General features: G+C 38.2%; 3 protein-coding genes and 1 long non-coding RNA gene across 4 annotated transcripts; 1 reads left to right on the forward strand and 3 right to left on the reverse strand.

The window, feature by feature from the left end:
* Positions 1–247: 247 nt before the first annotated feature.
* LOC115754076 (probable ubiquitin-conjugating enzyme E2 C) lies at positions 248–3,816 on the reverse strand. The gene is made up of 6 exons (XM_030692996.2): positions 3,534–3,816; positions 3,397–3,424; positions 1,775–2,005; positions 856–919; positions 722–781; positions 248–471 (listed from the first exon to the last, which is right to left on the reverse strand). Exons 1-6 carry the CDS (start codon positions 3,647–3,649, stop codon positions 416–418), a joined length of 555 nt encoding a protein of 184 aa, XP_030548856.1. The 5' UTR covers positions 3,650–3,816; the 3' UTR covers positions 248–415.
* Positions 3,817–4,718: 902 nt separating this feature from the next.
* Positions 4,719–9,057, reverse strand: LOC115754073 (MLO-like protein 2). Its single transcript, XM_030692991.2, has 15 exons — positions 8,864–9,057; positions 8,663–8,720; positions 8,300–8,529; positions 8,073–8,189; positions 7,933–7,993; positions 7,419–7,507; positions 7,000–7,074; positions 6,799–6,893; positions 6,664–6,713; positions 6,442–6,482; positions 6,164–6,337; positions 6,029–6,064; positions 5,864–5,931; positions 5,589–5,649; positions 4,719–5,364 (listed from the first exon to the last, which is right to left on the reverse strand). The coding sequence occupies exons 1-15, from the start codon at positions 8,984–8,986 to the stop codon at positions 4,972–4,974; spliced, it is 1,671 nt and encodes a 556-aa protein (XP_030548851.1). The 5' UTR covers positions 8,987–9,057; the 3' UTR covers positions 4,719–4,971.
* Positions 9,058–16,976: 7,919 nt separating this feature from the next.
* On the forward strand, positions 16,977–18,866 carry LOC115754111 (AP-1 complex subunit sigma-1-like). Its single transcript, XM_048284682.1, has 7 exons — positions 16,977–17,290; positions 17,512–17,598; positions 17,821–17,912; positions 17,993–18,101; positions 18,197–18,232; positions 18,325–18,411; positions 18,563–18,866. The coding sequence occupies exons 1-7, from the start codon at positions 17,267–17,269 to the stop codon at positions 18,650–18,652; spliced, it is 525 nt and encodes a 174-aa protein (XP_048140639.1). The 5' UTR covers positions 16,977–17,266; the 3' UTR covers positions 18,653–18,866.
* On the reverse strand, positions 17,463–24,866 carry LOC125316404. The gene is made up of 3 exons (XR_007199633.1): positions 24,846–24,866; positions 23,684–23,685; positions 17,463–17,593 (listed from the first exon to the last, which is right to left on the reverse strand). It is a non-coding gene; the product is annotated as an uncharacterized LOC125316404 (long non-coding RNA).
* Positions 24,867–24,908: the final 42 nt, after the last annotated feature.

Here is a 24,908-nt window from a genome sequence, read left to right on the forward strand (position 1 = left end):
GTCGTGGGTTTATTAAGAATTCCATGCCAACACCGCCATCATCTAAACTATCCACAGAGGAGAAATGACGATCCCTTTTATTGGTATCAAGATCATTTGCATTTTTCCCACACAAACGTTAAGCAGCAGTACAAATTCAAATCCAAACGGACCACAAATGGCGTACAAAGTCCCCAGTTTTCTTTGGACAGAAGTTGAAACTTACATCTTGAACAGACCAATGTGTGCCGAGTCTTCACCCTTCTCTTGGTCTGTCATGACTAACAAATCCATCTTACAGAGACGATATTCCATTATCATCAAAAAGAGACTATACAAATCTAGATCAGTGCCAAGCTCTTTTTCTCGAATTCTAGAGAGAACTTGGCAATGCAGTGTATCCCATGGGACTATAGAAGTACAAGTGCCTGACGGATCACTCTTCAAAAAGCTCTCCAGCAAAACTTTGTCTATGGACCATCTTTCCATAATCTGTGAATTCGCAGTGACGTAAACGTCTTAACCAATTGTACCAGAATGTTACCAGTCATATCAACACATTCATCAAAGACAAACCCACATGGTGAGTTTGTGCTTCTTGCCAGCATGTGCAAAGTTACAACCATGGTATTTACTCTTGTTGTTTATAGCACAACTAAAAGGAGCAGCACAGGCAATAGGACAAACGCATCAAATTTAGGGTTGAATTATCAGAACATTGCAAGAGAGATGAAATCCTAACCTTCTTTATTGTTCCACAAAGCTGCAGCACAGCTGTTGAGAGGACTCTCAAGATTGGGCTCTGCAAGAATGCAAGATTTGAGCAGACGGGAACTCAAATAAATACAGGAGATTGATAGAAATAGTTATGCAGACCTCCCAGCAGACTTTGAATGGACAAAAGAATGGTTCTGCAGTCATATGCTGATGACCACTTATCCTGTTGCGACATTTCACAAGAGATGTCATCAATTGTATAAAAATTAAGTCAATATAAAAGAAACAGTATAGGAATATCTAGTAAAGCATTTGAAATTTCATTTTTCTGAATCCAATAATATTGAATCAATCACCCAGGCTACGGATTTCATGACAAAATTTTCAGTTTTCCTAATCTACAGAAGCTTCAGTTTGGCCCATCACTTTTTCTGCTTCAATCTAAAATCCATTTACATGAATTACCAATCACACTATTGCGAAACAGAGATGGAAAGTGGAAATTCAAGTAAAAACGTTACAAATGCAACCCGATTATGCATTTGAAAACTGAAGGGAAAACGAATTTGAGAAGGGTTATATTTTTGTCCATCCCTCCTCCAACTTAATTTTCTGATTGTTGGGTTCGAAACATGGACATCTTTCACATTTATTTGCTTAAATTGAATGTGAGCAATGGCATATTTGGAGCCATTAATTAAAGGCTTCATTAGAGGAAATTTCTGCAGGGATGGAGGAAACTGAATCCTTTTGCAAAATGCCATGTCCTTTAATACACATCATAAGTTGATGTTTGCTTTAAGAGTATTTACTTTAAATTCCACTTTGAACATTCAGCTTCAATCAAATTGCTGACATACTAGGTTCCAATGAACATGATGTCTGACTTGACTCTATCCTTGTAGGAAAAATATCAGGAATGGCTACAAGAAAGCGATAAGAGTACATGTCCAAATGATTTTTGCGAGCACCAGGTAAAACAAAAGGGCAGGTTTAGTGTCAAACTCCCCACAACAAAGAGCTTTCGTGCCATTAAGTGTCTTTGAAAAGGTTTATTAATTGCTGAGAAGGACAATACCTGAAGGATGTCAAGACATATATTGCCAAACTGATCGACATTCGGATGGAAACAGAGAGTCTCAAACTTGACTTGCGGTGGCTTGAATGGATATTCCAATGGGAACCGCAAGGAAAGCTTGTAAGAGAGACCCTCATACACCGTACCTTTTGCACCCTCAATCGTTCCTATCCATGCGAAAATGCTTTCACCTTCCGGAAATGCTGATACTCCAAGATCTCCTCCACTCATCTGCACAGGAAAGCATTCTCTGGTATTATGATGAAATAGCCAGACAAAAACATAAAAGAAAAGGAGAGTTGAATGCATAATGAGTTGAGGCAAGAGACAGAAGAGCACAAAAAAAAAAAAATTTCAGAAACTTTATCATTGGAAGTTTGAAAAAGTATGATATATATTGATGACCTTTAAATTTACCCAATCACTGATTGCAATGCTGGCTGGGAAAAAAAAAATGATGACTTATTACAATGTAGCATATGATTTTCTGTATAAAGCACAATAATCTTGAAGTTATTGCAAGCATTTTAGAGTCATTAATCATTTTCCCCCAAAAGTCTCCTAACCAATCTTGACCTACTTAACAATTTACATTGGCAAATGTATTAGTACCTTCATTCTATCTTTCAAAAGACTGCTAAATCACAATGCTCCTTCGTATGGGAGAAGTAAACGTAGTAACTTCGTACTCTCACAACATAGGAGTTGGAGACTGCCGATCAGGTCAGCATCTAAACGACTAGAGATTCCAGAAAAAGATGCAAACGCAAGGAGAAGCTTCACATAGAATCTGCATTTTCTCTTGCCTAAAGCAAACAAGGGCCAGGGATTTTTTCTTTTTATGGCACAATAATTATGTCATATCAAAAGAAGATGTTACATATATCTGTCTAGGCCGGATATATATGTTTAATTTTTATGGGACGTTAAAAGCTGAAATATTAAGAAGTGATTTTGGTACATAAACACGTAAGTCAGATGCATAAACGTGTATAACGGCGTTTAAATGTGTATAAATGCATTGGGTTAACATAAACAACAAGCTCACCTATTTGATTAAAGAAGTCTAAAATTATTTAAACGTTAGAAGATGACTATCCACACACGACACCTCTAATTTCCACTTTAAAGGAATACACCTATCTATGCCGCGAACATGATTGAGCTCTACATGCCTGACACATCAGTGACGGGCATCGCTGCCGTCACGGAAGATGGCGATGTGATCATTCAGGGACGCCTAAGTAGTTCTTCCTTATGATCTAAACGTATTTCCTTCCTCATTTGCCATCAGGAGAACCCAAACCTCTTCTAGTTCGCACACAAGTTCGTTCCACGACCACGAACCCATGGCCATGGGGTTTGCTGCTAACTTGACTACCCACCTCCAACGTACTTGGCAGTGAACTTCAGAGAAACTATGACACTCCACCGAGTAATGACAGAAATTCCAATGACCATGGTCCAGACAGCTCAACGCAAAGAGAAAGAACAAGAAAAAGCACGTTCTTTGGCCGGCACAAACAGCAAAAGTCGATGAAGACGGGACAGAACTGGGTACAAATTTGTCGAGCGAAACACAATCCGAAAACAGCCAAATGAACAAGGAACACTACACATACCATCAGAGCCATCAGTTCCTTTTGGAGCCTGCGAAACACAACAAGAAGCGACACAAATCATCAATCGAACCCCAAAATTAATTCCTGCACGACAAGAACCCAACAAAAAGCTACCGAAAAGAAAAGAAAGAACCCACCTCTGAGTGACGGAGGTCGAATCGACGGGAACAGGCGAGGGCTTGGCCTGTTTCGGCGACTGCCGGCGACCGGGCACCGACGAGTTGTCCGCCGTCGGGTTTTGACGGACTTCCATTGCGACGGTCGGAGATGAGATTTCCCAGAGCAAAAACCCTTTTTATTCGCCTAAAATTCTTTGAGAATTCACATGCTTTGCTCGTGCAATTTATATGCACGACCTGTTCGTCGGAGATGAGCGTTGATGGCGGTGAGGAAGAAGAAGAAGAAGAAGGAGGAGGCCGTAGGAATAAGGAAAAGGAAAAGATGTGTGATTGTTGCTTAAACCGCAACCACCAATATAATACAATATTAATTATTTTATCTTATCTATCACCATTATTGTTAGAAATCATTATTGCACTTAATCAACAAATAATTGAGGTACAATTAATTAGACGTGGACGTGCATTGCTTAATAAAGTGGGGTTTTGTTTGGTTTTTCTATTTTCCCTTTTCCTGGGTTGCAAAAAAAAAAAATGAGGATCTTTTTTTAATTAGGTTCATTATCGATTAGGAGTGATCGATTCACGGTTCGGTCCTACCCCACCCTAGAATCAAGAGCCAGACCGGAGGGACTGGTTCCAAAATTCCGAAATTGTGGTCCAGACCGACCGATCACGTCCGGTACCTCGGCGATCTAGTGGAACCGGCTTGTGCAACATCCCGTTAATGTTTGACTGTTGCCATCAACTCCTCCGTTACTTGTTTGTGTAGCATCCATAACTAAGGACCATAGAGCTCTCCTACCGGGCTCCTCCTCGGCTTCTAAGGACGAGGTTCGCGAACCCATCACTGATGTCGATTTTAGTATGGACAGAGCAACGGATCAGCCCGGCGAGACTCTCCTCTGCTCCTTCTCTTGCCTTTCACCACGCTTCCTTGATGTAATCTAGGAAGTACTGACACTCTTCAAAAGCTTCCATGTAGTGTTGTGTCCGACACCCTCTGACACTTTCGGACAAGTGACCGGCATGTGATCAGCGCTTCATCTCTCCCTCTGCGTGTGAAGAGAGTGTTTCAGTTGCTTAAACAGTAGACATTCTCTGAGATTCCGAGTGGTCAAATGTCCCCATAGTTCTTCTCTTGATTTTGCTGTGTTTTTTACCCGCTTAAGTACTTGTAAAACTTGTCTGTCATGTTTTTAACATAGCTATTGCCTGGTGGTTTTCTTTCTTTATTAATTATTACCAGCTAAATGGTATAAAATATCTTAGAATATTTGCATAAACAGTAGAGTAGACATTCTCTCGAAAGAGCTGGGGAGATTTACAATTCAGAAGCTAAAAGAATTTGTCACGAAACTCTAGAAACCATGGTACTTCCGCAACTCCCCCGCCCAGCTCTTTCGAGCTCCAATGCTCCGTGATCGCCGCAAAACAGCCTTCATTGTTGGTGGATCTATTTACCCGCTAAGCTGATGTCGCTGTGGTCCGGAGCGGTGGTCGCCGGAGGCTGGTTCGCCGAGTAAGGCTGCTCTTCCTCCGCCACATCAGAATGCCTAGCAATCTCCGAGCCGTCGCCGAATTCACGGCCGTGAGAAGACTCGTTGGTCAACTCTAACTCGTGCCAGCGCTCGCTTTCGGCCTCTTGGAGGCTCTCCTCGCTTCTAAGGTTGTTGGTCAGGAGACGAGCCGGCGTCATCGGCCGGCTGGAAGCCGACCCGGCTGACGCGGACGGGTCGGCATGGGGGTGGCGGCTTGCTTTGGTGTGTTTCTTCGCAGTGGTATGCCAGTGCTTGATAGCCGTGGCGACGTGATCATTGAAGATTGTGGGCTTCATGGTCGATCCCATCTGCGAATAACCGAAAGGAAACGAAGTTTTTTATGCCGGTGAATCGCAAAGTTCCCGGTCTGAATTCCAAACACTCTTGACACCAATTTTCTGGAAATGTTTATACGAATTTGATGGAAGGGGGTTGATCTTGTGATTAGTCATTCAAATTCTCGAAAGACATAAGGAGATTCGCCGATAATCCATCGCGAAAAAGGGATAATAACTTAAGAATTCACACCCACCTGTGTCACCAAAGCATAGAGAGGCAAGGTCACATAGCTGCACAGGACCTGGACGAAGACCCTGTATATTGGAAAAAACAAAAAAAATCAAATAAGGCATTAGCTCCAAGCAATATTAGACCTGTTCATGCTCTTTCTGCATATTATGCTCCCATGTTAATCTTCTTTTCTATTTTGCTCGAAAGTATCGACGATGAACAAGCCGCCTTCTCCGTGTACTGCTGTGTTTTTCGAGTGATGCATGGTAAGCAAATCTGAATTAAGGTAACACTGACCCCATTGAAACTCTGAAGATGATATCCGCAGTGCGTTCATGGAAGCAGTTCTTGAACCCGAACGAATACTGAAAACAGCGTCGGCAACCATGATTAGGACAAACGGAACTCGCAATCGACACGCACATACTTTCAAAAAGCGGTGCATCAGATAAAAATGCTTACCGTGGCCCAAGCGAAAAAGGCTAGTTGAAAAGCATTCTGCAATCCAGAAAAGTGGACAAAGAACAAAATTTTAAGATAGAGATACTAAATATGAACCATACGAGGATGTTATTTGACAGAAGAAGTTCTTAGTACCTGAAAAAGAATGAAATGAATCAACAAAAGGAGGAGACGCGGGCGTCCGAACCAGAAAAGCTCGTCGCCGGGTTGAACCACGGGAATGCCCTTGACCACATTTCCCCTCTCTTGAATCCGCAGTCCCATTTTCGTGATTATAACTTGCAGCTTCGTCCCCACCAAGAGTACTATCTGCAAGATTCACCCTTTGATTAATACATCAATCATCAACATCCTCAGAAGAGATGTTTCGAGAGGACAAGGAAATATCGGTTCTTTCGAGCTTTGGTGCTTACAATCAGAGTAATAAACGGCAACCATACATAAGAACGCCATCCTGCGGAATAGAACGAAGAAGAAATCAGTGTCTCAGTAACAGAGAGGAAACATAGAGCAGCCGAAAAGATTGAAAGTAAAACAAGTAGTACAATATCAGAATGCAGAGTTTTTCAAGAGACTAATCAAAATTATTCCCTTCCTTTGCAATTGAAGGCAGCAATGATCATATCTGAGCTTACCGTGCGTATTGGTCAGAAGGAACAGCACGGCAGAGAACCAGATAACCGGACTGCATGTCGAAAAGTCAACAACTGTGAGACATATGTGTGTAGTCAGACAAAATGAACTGCACATTAACATTAGGCAGCTCCTACCTTATTCCCACGACTACTTTAAAGTCGTCCTCGAGTGATCTCTGGATGTAATCCTGGAAGTCGAATGTCGTCTCGCTTCCGGGTGGCAAATGTGCCTGCCATTGCGATTCAAGTAAGCCTTTAATTGACCTTCTTCATAACAATGATCGCGCTCGGTTATGTGAATGTAACTACTTCACATGACGACAAGTGTGTGCTTACCTTGATAAATCCATGTCTTAGTGTCAAGTAATCAACCTTTGTGACTGATCCAAAGAACTGTCTGAAAAAGCACACCTGACAGAAGGGGAAGAAAACTTAGCTCAACTCTTGGGAGGATTTGGTTTTTTCCTCCCAACGGAGAAAGTAACTTAATTGTGATAAAAAGTTTGAAGTTTGTTACTATTTCATGTAAATTAACACGAAAGGGCTGTGAGTCTTCACATTTGGCATCGCGTGTGAACAGAACTCGATTTTAGACACACAAGACGATTAGTCAATTATGTGTCGATCCCGAGTTGCTCATGACCAATTTCTCTTGATCCAGTTCGAGAAATAAACATGATCTGCTGACATATATTCGAAAACAGTTTGGACTCTAGTACACAAGAGTTGTATGTTTTCTGGGAAAATGTACTTACTATCCAGACAGATATTCTCCATTGGCTCCAGAAGCTCAAATGCCTTCGACCGAATGATGTATCTCTCGTATATCTAAACCTCTCAGGATCTGCAACAGAGATTTGGCTCTCTGGCTTTAGCCATAATTGGACAAAGAGAAGATGACAATCGAACGCCATTCATGTTCGACTAAAATTGAAAGCACCCACTAATTACAAACAGATCAATGTATAAATACCACAACTTCAGTGGAAAGAGAAACATTAGATGCAACTTCAAACGTACAAATCTAAACAATTCACCTATGCGCACACCTAACTTTTCGACGCGAATATTTAAGGGGGTTAACCACAAGGTAATGGTTGATGGCATTGCTAGTCTAGAATTCATGGATGCCAACAGCACGCGCAGATTCAGTAATCAGGCAAAGTGTAACCAAAACACCCATAATTCTCGAGGCTCCTAGTCGAATACTAATCGAGGAAGCTAATCAAATCAAGCCGCGGTCTTCTGCGTTTGGAGTCTAGAGATTACCATGGAAGTACTTGTATTCTTGTGTCTTTGTCTCTTTTTCCCATGCTTTCCATCGTCTCATCTGCAGCAACAACCAAACCAAGCCACTCAGAGAGAGAGAGAGAGAGAGAGATTCTTCAGTTTGTAACATTCTGTTGTACCTTAATGCTGCCCAGAGCCAAGGTTGTGAGGCAGTACAGAACATGGAAGACGGCCAACACAAAGATGAATATGTGGAGCTGATGAATACCGTACGCCGTGACAAAGGCAAACTTCCCCTGCACAGAAATGTTCAGTACAAGTGAACACCATATGCAGAGACAGAGATTTTCACATTGATCCGCATCCAGAGAGACATATAAATGAAGGGGAAGCTTAGTAGTATTACCTTTCCAGTGCATTTATCGTACCCTTTCGTGGCCAGACTCCGGCGGATGACCCCATGGAACTCCGAGAACTCGAGGAGTCTGCGGCCGTACTTTTCGGAGGTCGAGACGGTCTTTATCCCCCCGGAACAAGGAAGCCAAGAATTGGCGATCTTCCTGGGGACGCATATGCTCGATATCGGACCTTGAAGCACTGTCAGAAGCAATGATATGAACCCCAGCAGCATAAGCTCTGCCAAAAGCGAAAAGAACAGAGGAAAAACAAAGAACTGATCAACGAAGGGTGATGTGAAAAGAAATCATAAAGAGACTCTGCGTTTCTGTGACTGAAGATCGGCGAGAGCAAGTCGAATGTTAAAAATCACCTGATTTAACCTTCTCTAATGCTTCAACAAGAGATCCCTTCCTCTTTCTCTTCAAGAACTGGAAATGGAAAGAACAGCGCAATCAGTGACATTCATCAAGTTAGTCATCGATCCAGTAGTCAGTGATGATCAAGCTCTCCAAGAACTTTTTCTTCCTCTAAGCAATACAGAGAACCGCGATCAAGACCACCCCCAACCCACCTTCTCAAAGAGGTCAATGGTATGTTCTAACAAGATGGAGATCGCGAGTATCACGAAACAAACGATGGCGACCGCCCACGTCGCGGTCTCCTCCAGAGTACGCTCCTTCAAATCCTCCGCCATCGACGCCTCCTCGCCGGTAGTTCAAGGTCGCCTGAGAATCAGCCCGCGCCGGCGAGAGGAATGAGATGTGGAGAAGGGAGGTGGGTGTGGAAGATGTGAAGCAGGTTGCGCTACTGAAGATCGAATGGGGATTATAAATATTAGCGGAGTTGACAATCAAAGACTTTGACTTTTCAACGTTTTTGTTTTGCGGGGAAGGAGGGGCAGGGGGGAGGATGCTCGACTTTCAACACGAGTTTGTTCTATAACGAACGGGGAAAAAAGAGAGAATATGTCATTAAAATAGGTGTGAAATGGAGAATTTACCATGCTTTTTTTTTAATTAAATATGGCCATGAAATTGGGATGTCTACGCGTTCAATTCTTGATTCAACTTCTAGAAGTGTTGGAATCACTTTCACGACATATGTTTGTTTTTTATTATTATTATTAATGTCATAAGAAGCTCTTGAATGATTCCTCCCTTTTTACGCATTAGAGCGACATCGTAAAAAAAATCAACACGGTTGGGGGAAAGATGAATGTTCTATTTGTTTAATGATGAATTCGTTATTGAATAGTGATATGAAAATGACTCTAGTGTTTTCTAACCTCACTCGAAATAATGTCTCTTTCCTCAAGTTTATTCAAATTACTCATATTTTTTGGAGATAATGTGTCGTTGTGTCCATATTTATTAAGAAAACGAAAGTATAGCATGATCAAAGATGAAAATAGGCCTGGTTAGGCCATTTTTTAAACTAATGAAGGTACTTCGGACCTTTATTTGAGAAAATGAAATCACTTCTGGTCCTTAATTGAAATTTTTCCAATTTTGTATAATCAAATATATAAGTTTGTATGAGTTTTCTAGTCGAATCCATGAACCTTCAATTCTAATAAATTGGAAGCCGGTTGGGCGATTGCCGATTGGTACTCGCCAAAATGATGACGGTGGTGATGACCAACGGCTCTATTGAATCGAAAACTATTGGAATTGTCGAATTAGATGGGCAGAATTTTTTTTTTTTTTTTTGGGTTAGAAATCAAATGGTAGGATCACCATTCCTATAATTTGATCGTCAATTTGATTGCCTTTAATTTACCAAAAACAAAGATTAGGAGACTTTATTGGAAAACTTCATGTACTTAAATTGTACACATATGCAAATTCGAGGACTAGAGTGCAAAAAAAAAAAAAATTGCAGAATGTGTGCTTTTGCCTTCCATTTAAATATTCCTAGATCCTTGTGGCTATGCCAATCGCAAGACCTGGATTTCAGCAGGACCATTTCTCCTCCTTCTTCTTTTTTCATTTATTTATTCCCTTAGCAGCCATTGAAGACCGCCGCCAGCCATCTTTGTTCGATTTTGGAAAGTACAATAATGTCTGCCGTTCGTATGGTCATTTGTCCTTTGCCTGTCTCTTTCTCCACTCCTTCCTCTTGGCAACAATAATTTAATTTGAAATTTTTTTTTCCACGCAATTTGGACCCTACTACGTATGTGGATTCGTTCAGAAAGGTGGTTGCGGTTTTCAACTACGTATGAACAATTCCCATGTGACATATATCATGATTCATGACCAAGTTGGATAAAGGCCAAGTCATGATTGTCTTATTATTATTATCATTATTTTTTTTCCCTTATTGGAAAATATGGGCTTCGAGAGAATGAGTTCGTACTTTAAATAGTTGGAAAAATATGCCGGTTAATGATCTTTAAATCATGGGCAAGACTTTCGCTTCGTTAACGTCCCATAGATGTCACCTTAAAATGAATAGATGACCAATTTATGTGGAGGATATGTCATTTTTATTGCTCTATTTGTTTCGTGAGAAATCATTTACTTAGAAAAAATATTTTTTTTTCAAATATGATCACATGTATTGCTTACAAGTTAAATGAACAAAAGAAAAAAATTCATTGTTTGCGAAAATATTTTGACATAAACCGCAGTCGATACTGAAAATATTTTTTATTGACTGACTATTTAAGCGATATAAGAGGTCGCTTTTGAAAAAACATTTTTAAAATCAAATAATTCATTTTTGGCAAAACAAACCGGGCATATTAATCGAAATTACAAACTGGAGAGCGATGTCTAGCTATGACATGCATAATTAGTAAATTACTCCGATTAATTGTCGAGTCTCGGAACTCTTGTCAATGGAATAGTTCCCGTGAAAAGAAAAGAAAAAATAGTTTTGAATTTAATGGTTTCAACACATCCTCTGCAATAATTCGATCCTGGTCCATATGTAGGACTGCGCTCGACAGTTTGTTAAATCCAATTATGGAGATCTATATGACAGAAGAGACGGGACGATTTCCAACACACGAAAAGAAAAAAGAAATGGCTTTTAAAAATCTTTTTATCACATGTGCCAAGTTGAGATTGGTAAATTAAACTTGGAACACTTTGATTTTCAAGGTGTCAGTCACATGGGATGTTTAAATTGCTTTTAGGGTTTTAGTGGAGTTGTTTAATAGACCCATGGACAAATCCAAGAGAATTGAGGAAGTAAGTATTATCAGATCCTTACAACTCATCAGTCCACAAATTATGTATCAACTGAAGCTTTCAATCCCCCTTATAATTGTCACGACCTAAAATTAGATTAATGCATTTCTAAGTTCACTAAATTAACTAACTTAATTCAAGTTCTCTCAAAATCTATCAAATTGCAACTTAGGTTAATTTAACTCGAAGTCGCCATTAATTGATTCATGATAAGTTGATTAGATGCCTAAATAAAATATCGAGAGAAATACTTTATTTCTACGAACTAAAGATGATGAGTCCGGGGACTTGAATATGCTAATATTTCTATTAACGCCCTTTCGGTACCACTTCAATTTATTAAAAAATTTGATCAAACAATTTTAATTGATTTTAACTTAAGTCACTAACATAGGCTATCATGCTGGTGCACAATCAATTAAATTAAACATTTAGAACTCAAGATAAATAATAGGGAGCATGTGCCGGACAATCTTCTCTCTTTTTAGTTTTCGCTTTTTAATGAAAAATACGCCATAAGCTACGCATAAAATTATTCTAAGATGCAATTAGATGAATAAATGCAAACCTAACTGAAGAATGCCTAAAATTAAATTGAATCCTAATGACATACAATTTAATTAACTAATTCTAACGTACAACCTGCATGATGAATTAAATTAATCTAAACATGCAATTCTAATTGACATGGCAAATCCATGATGACATTGTATGGAGGACGACATAACATGAATGACATTTTTTGTATGATTTTCGGATTTAATGAAGACCCAAAATAAAATACCTAAAGAAAGGAATTATTTGACCTAGATTATGCATGAAATTGACCCTAAACCTATCCTATTTAGAAAAGTGATTATCGGATATTAATTTATTTTTTTCAGTAACGTGGTTTTCACCTACGCATGAACAATTCCCATGTGACATATATCATGAAAAGGTTGGATAAAGTCCAAGTCATGATTTTTTTATTATTATTATTTTTCCTTATTGAAAATTCAGGCTTCTGAAAACCAATTCAAACTTTAAATAGTTGGAAAAAGACGTGGGTCAACAATCTTCAAATCGCGGTCGAGACTTTTGCTTCATTGACCTTCCCTAGATGTCACCTTAAAATGGATAGATGATAAATTTATGTGAAGGATATAGTTTTTATTGCTCCGTTTATTTCGCAAGAAGTCACTTATTTAGAAAAAAAAATATTTTTTAAATATGATCCCTCGTGTCGCTTATATATTAGATAAACAAAAAAAATTTCATCGTTCACGAAAAATGTTTTGACATAAATTGTAATCGCTAATGAAAATATTTTCCATTGACTAACTATTTAAAGTAATACAAAAAGTCGTCTTTAGGAAAATATTTTTGAAACCAAATAATTAATTTTTGGCAAATCAAGCCGGGCGTATTAATCAAAACTACAAACTGGGGAGCGATGTCCGGCTGTTATATGCATAATTAGTTAATTACTCCGATTAATTGTCGAGTCTCAAAACACCCATCAAAGGAGTATTTCCTCGTCCAGGAGTTATTTTACCACATTATAAATTTAATGGTTTCAATACATCCTCTGCAATAATTCGATGTAGAACTGCCCTCGACAGTTCGGCGTGGCCATTTTCAACACGTGAAAAGAAAAAAAAAGCTTTTAAAATCTTTTTACCACATGTGCCAAGTTGAGATTGGTTAATTAAACTTGAACACTTTGATTTCCAAGGTGTCACTCACATGGGATGTTTAAATTGCTTTAAGGGTTTTGGTGGAGTTGTTTAATAGACCTATGGACAAATCCAAGAGAATTGTCGAAGTGAGTATTATTAGACCCTTGCAACTCATAAGTTTACAAACTATGTATCAATTGAGGCTTTCAATCGCCCTTATAATTTATGATCTTAGTGAGTAATCCAAATACTCGAACTCTATTCACTTAAGATGGATTTACACTTCATTGAAAATTTTGAGATTGCATTCGCATCAATTATATTCGTATCATTCCATTTAAGAAATATATTCGTTGATACGTTACTTCACATAATAGGTAAATTCATTCTCGATTATTGAATTAATTTGTGGAGAAACCATGTACGATGTGATTATACCAATACATATACATACATATATAAATTGTTGATATGGTGCCACGAGTTGAGGTTCGATTATCTAGAGGCTCACAAAATGTCTCACAAATGTCAGGAATCGATTAAGCCAAACATGTGCAGGCAGCCCACATCCAGAGTAATTTGCATATTGTTAGTGGGATTTGAACGTAGAACCTCCAGTTCGTGAGTAGGAATTCCCTTGACACCATAGCCAACTTTGCAAAATAAATGGTAGTTTAAATGATCCAACTGGCTCGCAACCGCATATACTTGAGGAACTAGTCTATTTCCAAGCGTTTTAACCCCATGCACTACTAAAGAGTACATATGATAAACACGATTGCTATCTGAGAGCAATTTTAGAGCTCAATAGATTTCACGACGCCTTTGGTGACTAAGACATATCATCTTTAGAGTCATAAAGAGAATAGAGATACTAATGTTTATGGCGACTTAACCCTAACTAGAGTTGCACAATAAACAATTACAGTCATGATCCACATTGAAACATAATTGCCAAAAAACCCCATAATACATATACATTACTTATTAATACCATATCAATTCAAAATAGGTGTAACAACTAAAGAGATTGAATCTTAATAACGAATGTGATGGACAAAGCAGTCTCTTGGCGAATATGTTATCTAGGTGACCGATACAAGCATTTAGCGAACGCATAAATCACAAGAAGCAACCCGCCCTCGAATAAAGTGAAAATCTAATTTGAGGTGTTTGTTGCAAGCGTGATACATATTGTGCAAACATGAAAATTGTAAAGTAACAAGCGTATGAAAAGGCACCTTTTCAATTTGACTTGAAAATTGGTCAGAGAAAGGGTTCGGGCGCACCCAAATCATCAAAATGTCAAAACACATCTGGGAATTTTCAAGCATTAAATGGTGTATTTGCTTGAGCAAAAGAACTTTCCACAAAGTATTTGTTCCGAACTTTCATGCATTTGGTTTGCTGAAAATGATCGGTCAACGGAAAATCAGTTACGCTAAAAAAAAACATACATGCTTAAAGTTATGAAAATGAATTCTCCAGCTTGAAAATGGAAAAAAAAAAACATTTTCCTAAGAAAATAACTTTCCGAAAAATATTTTTCTTTATTATGGAACTTCCTTCAAAACAAACACACCCTAAAACATAATCGAAATGAAGATGAACCATTTAGTTAGGAAGACATTACTAAATTCCACCATAGCATTAGCAGACATGATTCCTCGATGTTCCGACGCAATTTTTGACATGGATGAGGAGATCAAGTCGTGGCTCAGTGGCAGCAACTCGGACCGGCGACGACAAGGTCAAACAATTTCCAGAAACAACGAAAGTGAATGAGATGAAGAAGATGTTATGCAATTGACTTTCTAGATGCATGAAACAATTCGGCCCCTCCCCTTTCAATTCATTCACAAAATAAATACTTTTATAAATTTGCAATTCGAGATTAATCTTACGAAATGAATTGCTCCTCTTGTTTCTCAAGTCAAATTTCGTGCTTGGTGCTATTATTGTTATTATTATTATTGTGATGTTTATGTCTAGGAACTATCCAAATATCACAGCGAAAAATTACCAAATATTTACAGGACACGCGTTTGGCCTTGCCTTAAAATTCAAAGCAAGAGAATAGTTCTATCCGTATCATCTATCACAATTTATTGTGCATTCTTCCACACGAAAGAATAGCTGCTATTAATTAGTTTGGCATTAATAAGTAAGGAAATATAAGGCAATGACCCTCCTATGTTTTGAAAATCAGCCCGAGCCCGAGCCGAATAGGATCAAATCAACTGGTTCAATCGTTTTACTCATCGGACCAATGATCTGGTCCCGCCTTTGTACCATTAGAATCCAAGAACCAAATCGGAACTAGTTTAAGTCTATTCGATCGTTTCATCGTGCACCAGAGCTCACGTTTTAACATATAAATTTTTGTAGGGCATGAAACTTGACTACTTAGATTCTGTTTAGTACAGTTTTCCCGCACAACTTCAGTTGTGAAAAGAAACGTTGTTGTTCTGGAAGAAGGAAAATTATCCAAAAAATGTAAACTTTTCAATTTGGCAAATATATTGGTAAACATTTTGACGATTTGTCAATATAGCCTATCCGACTCTTCTGGATAAAAAGATGTTGAAATGGAGGTTAGTCTTAGGACAACACAACATAGTACAGTGCAACCACAGCTATTCCAAACAAGTTCTAACAAATTGGCCAAATGTCAAACTTAGCATTAGTTATTATTATTATTTTTTGTTTTAAAAAATCCTGGGCAATTAAATTTCAATCCTTTTTCATTGGTTGCATTTTAGCTCTTACGATGAACTCATGGCCAAATATGCTAACGTTGCACGCCGAAATTCGGGGAAAATTACCAAAAAACTTCTAAACTTATTGCAACTGTGCCAATTTAGTCATAAACCTTATTTTTTGCCAATTTAATTTTAAACCTTTTGCGTTTATGCCACTTCAGTCCTTCTAGCCAATTTAAGCTGGAAATCGCTGACACGGCAAGGCCAGCACTAATGTGGCCATTTTTTAATAAATTTTTAATAACTTTTTCAAACATATTTTTATTTTTATTTTTATTCCTTTTTTTTTCCCTCTTCTTCTTCCTCCTCCTCATGCCGGCCGTTGACTCCTCACCGCGTCAGGATTTCCGGTTGAAATTAGTCAGAAGGATTGAATTGGCTTAAATGCAAAATGTGTACGGCTGAATTGATACGAAAGCAAAAGGTTTAGGACTAAATTGGCACAATTGCAATAGGTTTAATTTTTTTTTGATAAATTTCCCCCGAAATTCGCTGTGGCTGCTTTGCAATATCTTTTAATCATACATCACCGAATCGGGTGATGGGCATAACGTGTTTACTTGGTACAGATGTTTTTCCAATTAAACTAGCCGTACAGTTAGATTTATTCAAGTAAAATCAAACCGGTCGGATTAAGGCATTGAGCCGATTAAACCGTGTATTGACGACCGCTTTGGTCTGTTGTAACGGTATTTTGAACTTTTGAAAACATTACCGCAAGTCTCAAAGAGGTGATGCTATGCCAACTCGGCGGAGAAACAGCTCTCTCGCTTAGAATAGCTCTTGGCGCAACAATAATCTCAGATTCACATTTGCCTCCGAACGGTACAGATTCCCACAGAAATTGCCGATCGTCGATGGTGCAGAGTCGCCTGCAGATTTGAAGGACTCGAGCTCAATCTCCGATCTGAATCATGGTAAAGTAGGGAAGAAACCCCTCGTTGTCATTTATCATGTTCACTTTGTAACACGACAGGTCTTTGGTTGAACGACCCTAATGCTCGTGTTGGAGACTGCAATTGTGGAATTTGTTTTGACTTCTTGTCGAAAGGTCTGATTTTTGTTGAAGCCCCGTCAAATTTCTGGCTTCTGGGTATAGTTTCTTAGTGTAATTGCTATGGAAAACGAATCTACGTGGAGCTCCGGGACGATATTTGTGTGTGACTTGCACAATGAGTTTTATCTGCTTTCCATGAGAATTTAACAAAATATGACTTTCATAATGCAAAAACTGCATCGCGGAATGCTTGAGGCAACATTTAGCTTCTTAAAGCTGTGCATTAGAGATTTTGATGGTGCAACAAATCTTCATTGGAATGAACTTATCTGACTGAAGATAGATTTCTCACTAACAATGGGCGCACTAAAGTGCGAGCAGGTCTTTCTTCTGCTGTCTGTTAATTTCATATGCTCTTCTTTGTAGATATATTTACAAAAGATAGGACATAAGGAGGAATTTTGTGTATGTATCAAACTACATTGGCACTGCATAAATGAAAACAAAGGCCACCATTGCATACCGATAGAGCCGCATGTTTTGATCTATTTCTGTAAGTTCTGTTTTGAGGTTTGATTCCTTGTATTGGTGGCATGTTGTAGATTCACTTTGTTCTTATAATTAATCGTCAAAGGAAGCTCAGGTTGTCAAAATGGTACTCGCCGTATTCACAGAAGGAACGAACTAAGGTATTGTCCTCATTCCAAGACATGGTTTCTTTCAACCTCATTAGGAAACTCTCATTGGGTTAATAAGATTTAACCTTCATGGTAAATTGATTGTTTGCTGAAAACTGAAACTGTTCGAGTTCTTGTTTGTTAATGCTCTGTTGAGATATCGGCCCTCCTGCACCTGGTTCTAACAATATGAAGACTAATGTCTTTCTATGAATGGAAATATAATCTAATAAGGTCATCGGAGAAATCAGTGGGCTAGTGCTCCGTAGGGGTCCTGAGATGTGCAGTTTCTTGGAATGGGGGGCTTTAACCGTTGTTTACAAAAGGTACGGCAAGAAAGTTAAATAGGGTCATTCCGTGGCACTTTGTGATCTTTGCTCAAGTTTGTTGCAGTCATGTTGTGCAGCTACGGGAATCTCTTGTATATCATGTGCATTGATCCTGACGACAATGAACTCGAAGCGCTCGAATTAATTGATCATTATGTGCGGAATTTGGACCGCCAATGTGGCATAGTGAGTGAACAGTTCTACTTTTTCAATCCCGCAGATACTAATTTGTCCATATGATATGTCCTTGCTCTCACCTTAATTTCTTTCACTACTTGCAGGCTTGTGAGTGGATGCTCACATTTTACTTCGCTTGGGTACTTGTCCCTTTTTTGCAGAGATTTTGTAGTTGTCTGTGATGGTAAACGTAAACAACATTGAGAAATGCTTGTTGCTGTGAACATTTCAGGCCTACCAAGTCTTGGACGAGCTGGTGATCGCCGGCCAAATTCAAGAAACCAGCATTAAAACAGTTGTAGGGCTGGTGCGTGCGCAGGTCTCTCTCTCTCTCTCTCTCACACACACGACACTCAGTTGATGAGTTGGCTATGCACATATTTGCGTTCCTGATGCGTTACGTGCTGAACAACTTCCGTTTGTCATCTCTGCTAATTTAAGACCACCTTGCTGCTGTCGCCTAATTATAGGATCACCTTGAGTGGGCTGCAAGAGAAGAGACACATTCAATAAGCAGCAAAATCCTGGGGACAGACACGATCGATATATTAGATTTATGAACCCCAGGAGCATAATCTCTGCCCCAGCGAAAAACAGAAGAAACCAGACAACTGATCAACGAAGGGTGCTATGCCAAGGAATATTGAAAAGACTCTTCAGTTTCCGTCAATGAAAATTATGCAAGAGCAAGGCAAATCTTCTCCAGTGCTTCAAGTTCAACAGGACTGCAAATAGCAATTTGGACCCCCCCACCCACGTAATGTGGATTCATTCAGAAAAGTGATTACCGAGTGTTGTCTTATTGTTCTTACTTTATATCTTATGGAAAGTTTAGGCTTCGAGCAAACGAATTCAAACTTCAAATAGCAGGAAAAAGACGTGGGTCAACGATCTTCAAATCATGGGCCACGTTGATTTAGACCCGAGCCAGACTTTTGCTTCATTGACCTTCCATAGATCATCACCTTAAAATGGATGAATGATGAATACTCATGGTAGTTATATTATCTTTAAGGGTTTCACTTGTTGTGTGGAAAATAAATTGTTTAAAGATTATTTTCTTAAAAATGATAACTTGTGTCGCTTAACAAAACGAATGAACAAAAAACATCTTCACCATCCACGAAAATTTTATACATTGACTAAGTTTTTCAAGCAATACAAGTGATTAATTTTAGGAAAAAAAATTTCAAGACATTGATTTTTTGCATAACAAACAGGGTTTATTGATCAAAACTACAAGCCAGAGAGTAATTTGCAGCTGTTGCATGCTTAATTAGCATATTACTCTGATTAATTGTCAAGTCCCTAAACACCCATCAAAGGATTAGTTCCACCTCCAGGGGCTACTTTACCACGTTTTCAGTTCAATGGTTTCGATACATCCTCTATAATAGTTAGTCTTGATCTAGATCTAGAACTAGCCTTATGGTTTGGCGTAGAAAATTCAAACACTTTGATTTCCAAGGCGTCAATTACATGGGATGTTTAAATTACTTTTTAGGGTTTTAGTGGATTTGTTTAATGGACCCATGGACAAATCCATGAGAATTGTCGAAGCGAGTGTCGTGAGATTCTGACGATTCATAAGTTTGCAAATTGTGTATATATATACTTATATAATGGGCCATCAATTGAGGTTTTCAATCCGCCTTTATATTTCATGATTTTAGCGAGTATTTCAAAGACTCAAAATCTATTCGGTTACACTTCACTGAATGTTCTGAAAGTCCATTTGCATTAATGATATTTGTATCCGATCCTTTTTAAGCGGGAAAGATATTCGGTCATAGTTACTGCACACATCATAATCAAATTCATTCACAATTATTGAACTAAGTTATAGAGGAAGCACGTACAATGTGATTAAACCAATATATACATATACATATATACACACATATATATACATATAAATATACACATACACATATATACGTATATGTATAATTAATATAGGGCCACGAGCATTGGTTTTGGCTATCTAGAGACTAACGAAACGCTATGCCAGTTCTATGAATCTATTGAGCCTGGCCTGCGCAATCAACTCACATCCAAAGTGTTTGTATACAGTTAGTGGGATTCGAGCTCCTGAGTAAGAAAGCCCTTGACGCCTTAGCCAACTTGCAAAATAAATATTAGTTTAAAAGATCCAAATGGCACGTGACCACATATACTTTTAGGAACTAGTCTATTTCCAACCGTTTTAACTCCCTACACTACTAAAGAGTACCTACAATAAATGTGATTACTATTTGACAGCAACTTTAGAGCTTGATAGATTTCACAACGCCTTAGCTGGCTGAGACAAATATGATGATTTTTTGGAGTCGTAGAGAGAACAAAGACGAAGTGTTTATGGTGATATAACCCTAACTAGAGTTGCACGATATGCGTACATAACAATGAGTAATTACAGCCATGATACATGTAGATACATAATTACGAAAAAAAATCATTACAAATTAATACCTCATCAATCCTAAATAGGTGTAAAAACTTAGAGATAAGCATGTCACGTACTAGATAGTCCCTTGGTGTTGGTGTATATGTTGAAAAATAATCAGAGGAAATGGAGTAATAATGTCGTCGGACTTTAAGGCGAGTAATCACTCTCTTTAGGATCAATTTGCCCTACGAAGTTGCCATAGATTTTCGACAAATTCCCTTTAGGATACAACAAAGTCACGGTGAAAATACCGGATAGCAATTCTAGTGAACCTCCTAAAACTCTATGCGGAAAAAATTGAAAAAATGGTTGTTTCTCTTTTGAAGGAAAACGAAAGAATGAAAAGGAACCACTGAAAATGAACATAATTGTCCATTTTATAATACCAGTAAAGCCCAACTCTTGGTATCCGAACCGACATACAAACACACCCATTCATGTCTGAAAAATCGCAATTCGGACATGATTGTTCGTGTGTGAAAACTGCCATTCAGACATAACCGTTCATGTCCTAAAAATCACAATTCGGACATGACTATTCATGTGTGAAAACAACCATTCGGATGGACGTAACCTTTCATTGTCCGAAAACTATGGCGTCTGAATAATTGTAACTCTTTATTGTACTTTATTCTTTATTTTGTTGTGTTTGCGCGACTAACCCTAATAAGTTGTCCAAAAAGATCTAAACGTTTGGCACTTTGGCCAATTTAGTCATAAACCTTTTAATTTGGCCAATTGAGCCATAATCCTTTTAACCATTTGCCAATTACGTCAATCCGATCAATTTTGGCGAAAAATCGCTAATGTGGATGCTTGCTATCCTATGTGGCACGACCGGCGTTGACATGGACAATTGTTAGTAATATTCTAATATTTTTTATTTTTCTTATTTTTATATATTTATTTTATTTTTTAAAATTTGATTAAAAAAAAGAAAAGATAAAATTTTATTTAAAAATAAAAATAAAACTAAGAAAAAAAAAATGAGGAATGGCAAGCTCATGGGTTACTACTACCGCTGACCTCAAGTGAGGGCTGGCTACCCTTGCTAAGCCGGTGCTAGCGCCGGCATTGCCCAATCCGGGCGCCCTTGCTCGAGCCCGGCGAGGTTTGCCAGACCTCACCTAAGGCCGACGAGGCGTCACACGGGGTGAGAGATGATAGTAGGCCCCATGGGAGGGCCGACATTGCCCAATTGTCGTTCTTTTTTTTTTTTTTTTCAGTTTTGTTTTATTGAAATGAAGTTTTAGCTTTTCTCTTTTGGTTTTTTAATCTAAATTAAAACAAAGAAAATAAAGAAAAGGATAAATGAAAAATATTAAAATATAATTAAAAATTGTTTAAATCAGCTCGGCCAAGTCACGTCGGGACGGTCGGTGTCCACATCCGATTTCTAGCCAAAATTAGCTAGATGGAATTAATTCACAATATGAAAAAGTTTAAGACTCAATTGGCAAAACTAAAAGATTTACCGAATTAGCAAAAATACAATAGGTTTAGGATTTTTTGAACAATTTTTCGTATTTTCTTTTACTATGAAGTTTTTCCCATGACAAACATACCCTAAAATATAATCTGAATTGAGATGAACTATTCAATTAGGAAGACATTATAAAAATTCCACCACAGATTCCTCGATATTCCAACACAATTTTCGACAAGGATTAGGATATCAATACGTGGCTCGGTAGTAGCAACTCGCACCGGCGATGACAAGGTCAAACAATTTCAAGCAACGCCAGCCAAAGTGAATGAGGTGAAGATGTTATGCAATGATTTTCTAGATACATGAAGCAATTCGGCCCCTCCTCTTTCAAGTCATCTATATGATATATACTTCCATACATTTTGTGCTATTATTATTATGTTTAGAAATATCGCGAAAATTACGCTGAAACAAGTGATTACTAAATTTTTACAAGACATTTGTTTGGCCTTGCGACAAGACACAAAGCAATAGAATGGGAGAATTATAAATAAAAAAAATTCATATACCTATTGGAATTGTGACAATTTAGTCCTTATTTTTTTTTTTTGTCAATTCAATCCTAAACTTTTTGTATTTGAGTCAATTCAGCCCATTCAAGTAACTTTGGCTAGTCGCCGCTCACGTGGCACTGTTAGTACTGAAGTACTAAATTTTATATAATATTTCTTTTTTTATTTTATCCTTCTTCATTCAGCCGGTCACCGAGGCCCAATGACTAACCGGAGGCGAGGTCGGTCAAGCCAACGAGGTAGGCCTCGCCTCTAGCTAGTCACCGATCGAGTGACCGGATGGAGGTAGTAGAAGAAGAAGAAAAAAAGAAAATAACAAATTGTAAAAATAATAAATCAAAATTTTGAAAAAATATTTAAAAATTGCCAAGTCAACGCCAACGGCACCATATCCGTGCCTAGTCGGATGGACTTAATTGGCACAAATGTAAAAAGAATAGGACTGAATTGACACGAAAAAAGTTCAAACTGAATTGTCATAATTTCAATAGATTTAGGACTCTTTTGATAATTTTCCCCAAAAGAATCGTTCTCTATCATTATCATAATTTATTTTTCATTCTTCCACATGAAAGAATTGGTATTGAATAAGTAAGAAAAATATAAGGAAATGACACTCCAATGTTTCGAAAATCAGCCTGAGCTGGATAGGATCAAATCAGCTGGTTCACTCGCGTGTACTCATCGAATTACTGGTTCGATCCCGCCTTTGTACCGATAGTGTCCGAGAACTAATGCGGAACTAGTTAAAGTCGGTTCCGCTGTTTCATCGTGAACCAGAGCTCACCTTTTAAAATGTAAATTTTGGTAGGGCATGAAACTGGACTACTTAGATTCTGTTCAGTACAATTTTCTCGCGGCAACTTAGTTGAAAAAAGAAACGCTGCCGCTTTGAAAGAAGGAAAGTTGCCCAAGATGTCCTATATCCATTGTATAGCCGCTAATTCAGTCTTAAACATTCCAAAATGAACAATGTATTCCTAAATATTTTGATGGTTTTCTAAGATAGTCCACGTAGACATATAGATCATCATATGATATCACAACACAACACAGTTATAGTTCAGCCACAACTATACCGAACAATTTCTTAACTTTATTGATCCAATCTCTGGGGTCTCAATTGTATGAGCAATGAAACTTCTTCTTAACAAATCGGCCAAATGCCAAACTTAGTTTTAGTGATCTATCCTTTTGTTTTCTAAAATCAAGAGCAATTATATTTTAAAACTTTTTTTGTTTGTTGCATTTTAGCTTTTCTCGCGAGCTCATGGTCAAATTTGCAATGTATGGGCCAATGTACAATCAATTGAATGCCCTTTTTGTTCAGAGACGATTAGTTGCTTTGAATCTATCTGCAGTCCTGTTGTGCGGTAAATGTATTCATTTCGCTTGTTTTCTGGTAATTAAGAAAACTCATGGTTGTTTCGACATTTTGTGGATGAATTCAGTGGAAGACCTCTAGACTTTTGTTGAAGCCCTGTCAAATTCCTGGCTTGTGGGTGTAGTTTCTTGGTATGATGGTTCCGGAAAGCGAATCTACGTGGTGTCATCATTTATGGCAGGATATTTGTGCGTGACTTGCACATTAATGAGTTTTATCTGCTTTCCACGAGAATTTCTCGCACAATATGAATTTCACAGTGCAGAAATTGCATGGTGGAATGCTTGAGGCTACATTTAGCTCCTTAATGCTGTTCGTCAGAGATTTTGTTAGTGCAACAGATGTTCATTGGAATGAACTTATCTGACTGAAGATAGATTTCTTATTAGTAACGGGAGCACTAAATTGCAAGCAGGGTTTTCGTCTGCTGTTATCATCTTGTCGTCTGTTAATTTCATATGCTCTTCTTTGTAGATATGTTTACAAAAGATAGGACAAAAGCTGCAATTTTGAAAGCAAAGGCCACCATTGCATACAGATAAAGCCGCATATTTTGATCTCTTTCTAGAAGTTCTGTTCGAGGTTTAATTCCTTATATTGATGGCATGTTGTAGATTCACTTTGTTCTTGCAATTAATCCTCAAAGGAAGATCAGGTTGACAAAATGGTACTCAACATAATCGCAGAAGGAACGAACTAAGGTATTATCCTCAATCTGCGAGATTGTTTCTTTCAACCTCATCAGGAGCTCTCAGTAGGATTGATAAGATTTGAACGCCATGTAAATTGATTGTGTGCTGAAACTTGAAACTGTTCGAGTTCTTGTTTGTCAATGCACTGTTGAGATATTGGTTGTCTGCACCCGTTATTAATAATAACTAAGACTAACATCTTTCTATGGATGGGAATGTAATCTGACAAGGTCATCCGAGAAATCAGTGAGTTAGTGCTTCATAGAATTCCTAAGCTGCGCAATTTTTTG

Source organism: Rhodamnia argentea, chromosome 8, assembly GCF_020921035.1.
Source record: "Rhodamnia argentea isolate NSW1041297 chromosome 8, ASM2092103v1, whole genome shotgun sequence".
Classification (NCBI taxonomy): domain Eukaryota; kingdom Viridiplantae; phylum Streptophyta; class Magnoliopsida; order Myrtales; family Myrtaceae; genus Rhodamnia; species Rhodamnia argentea.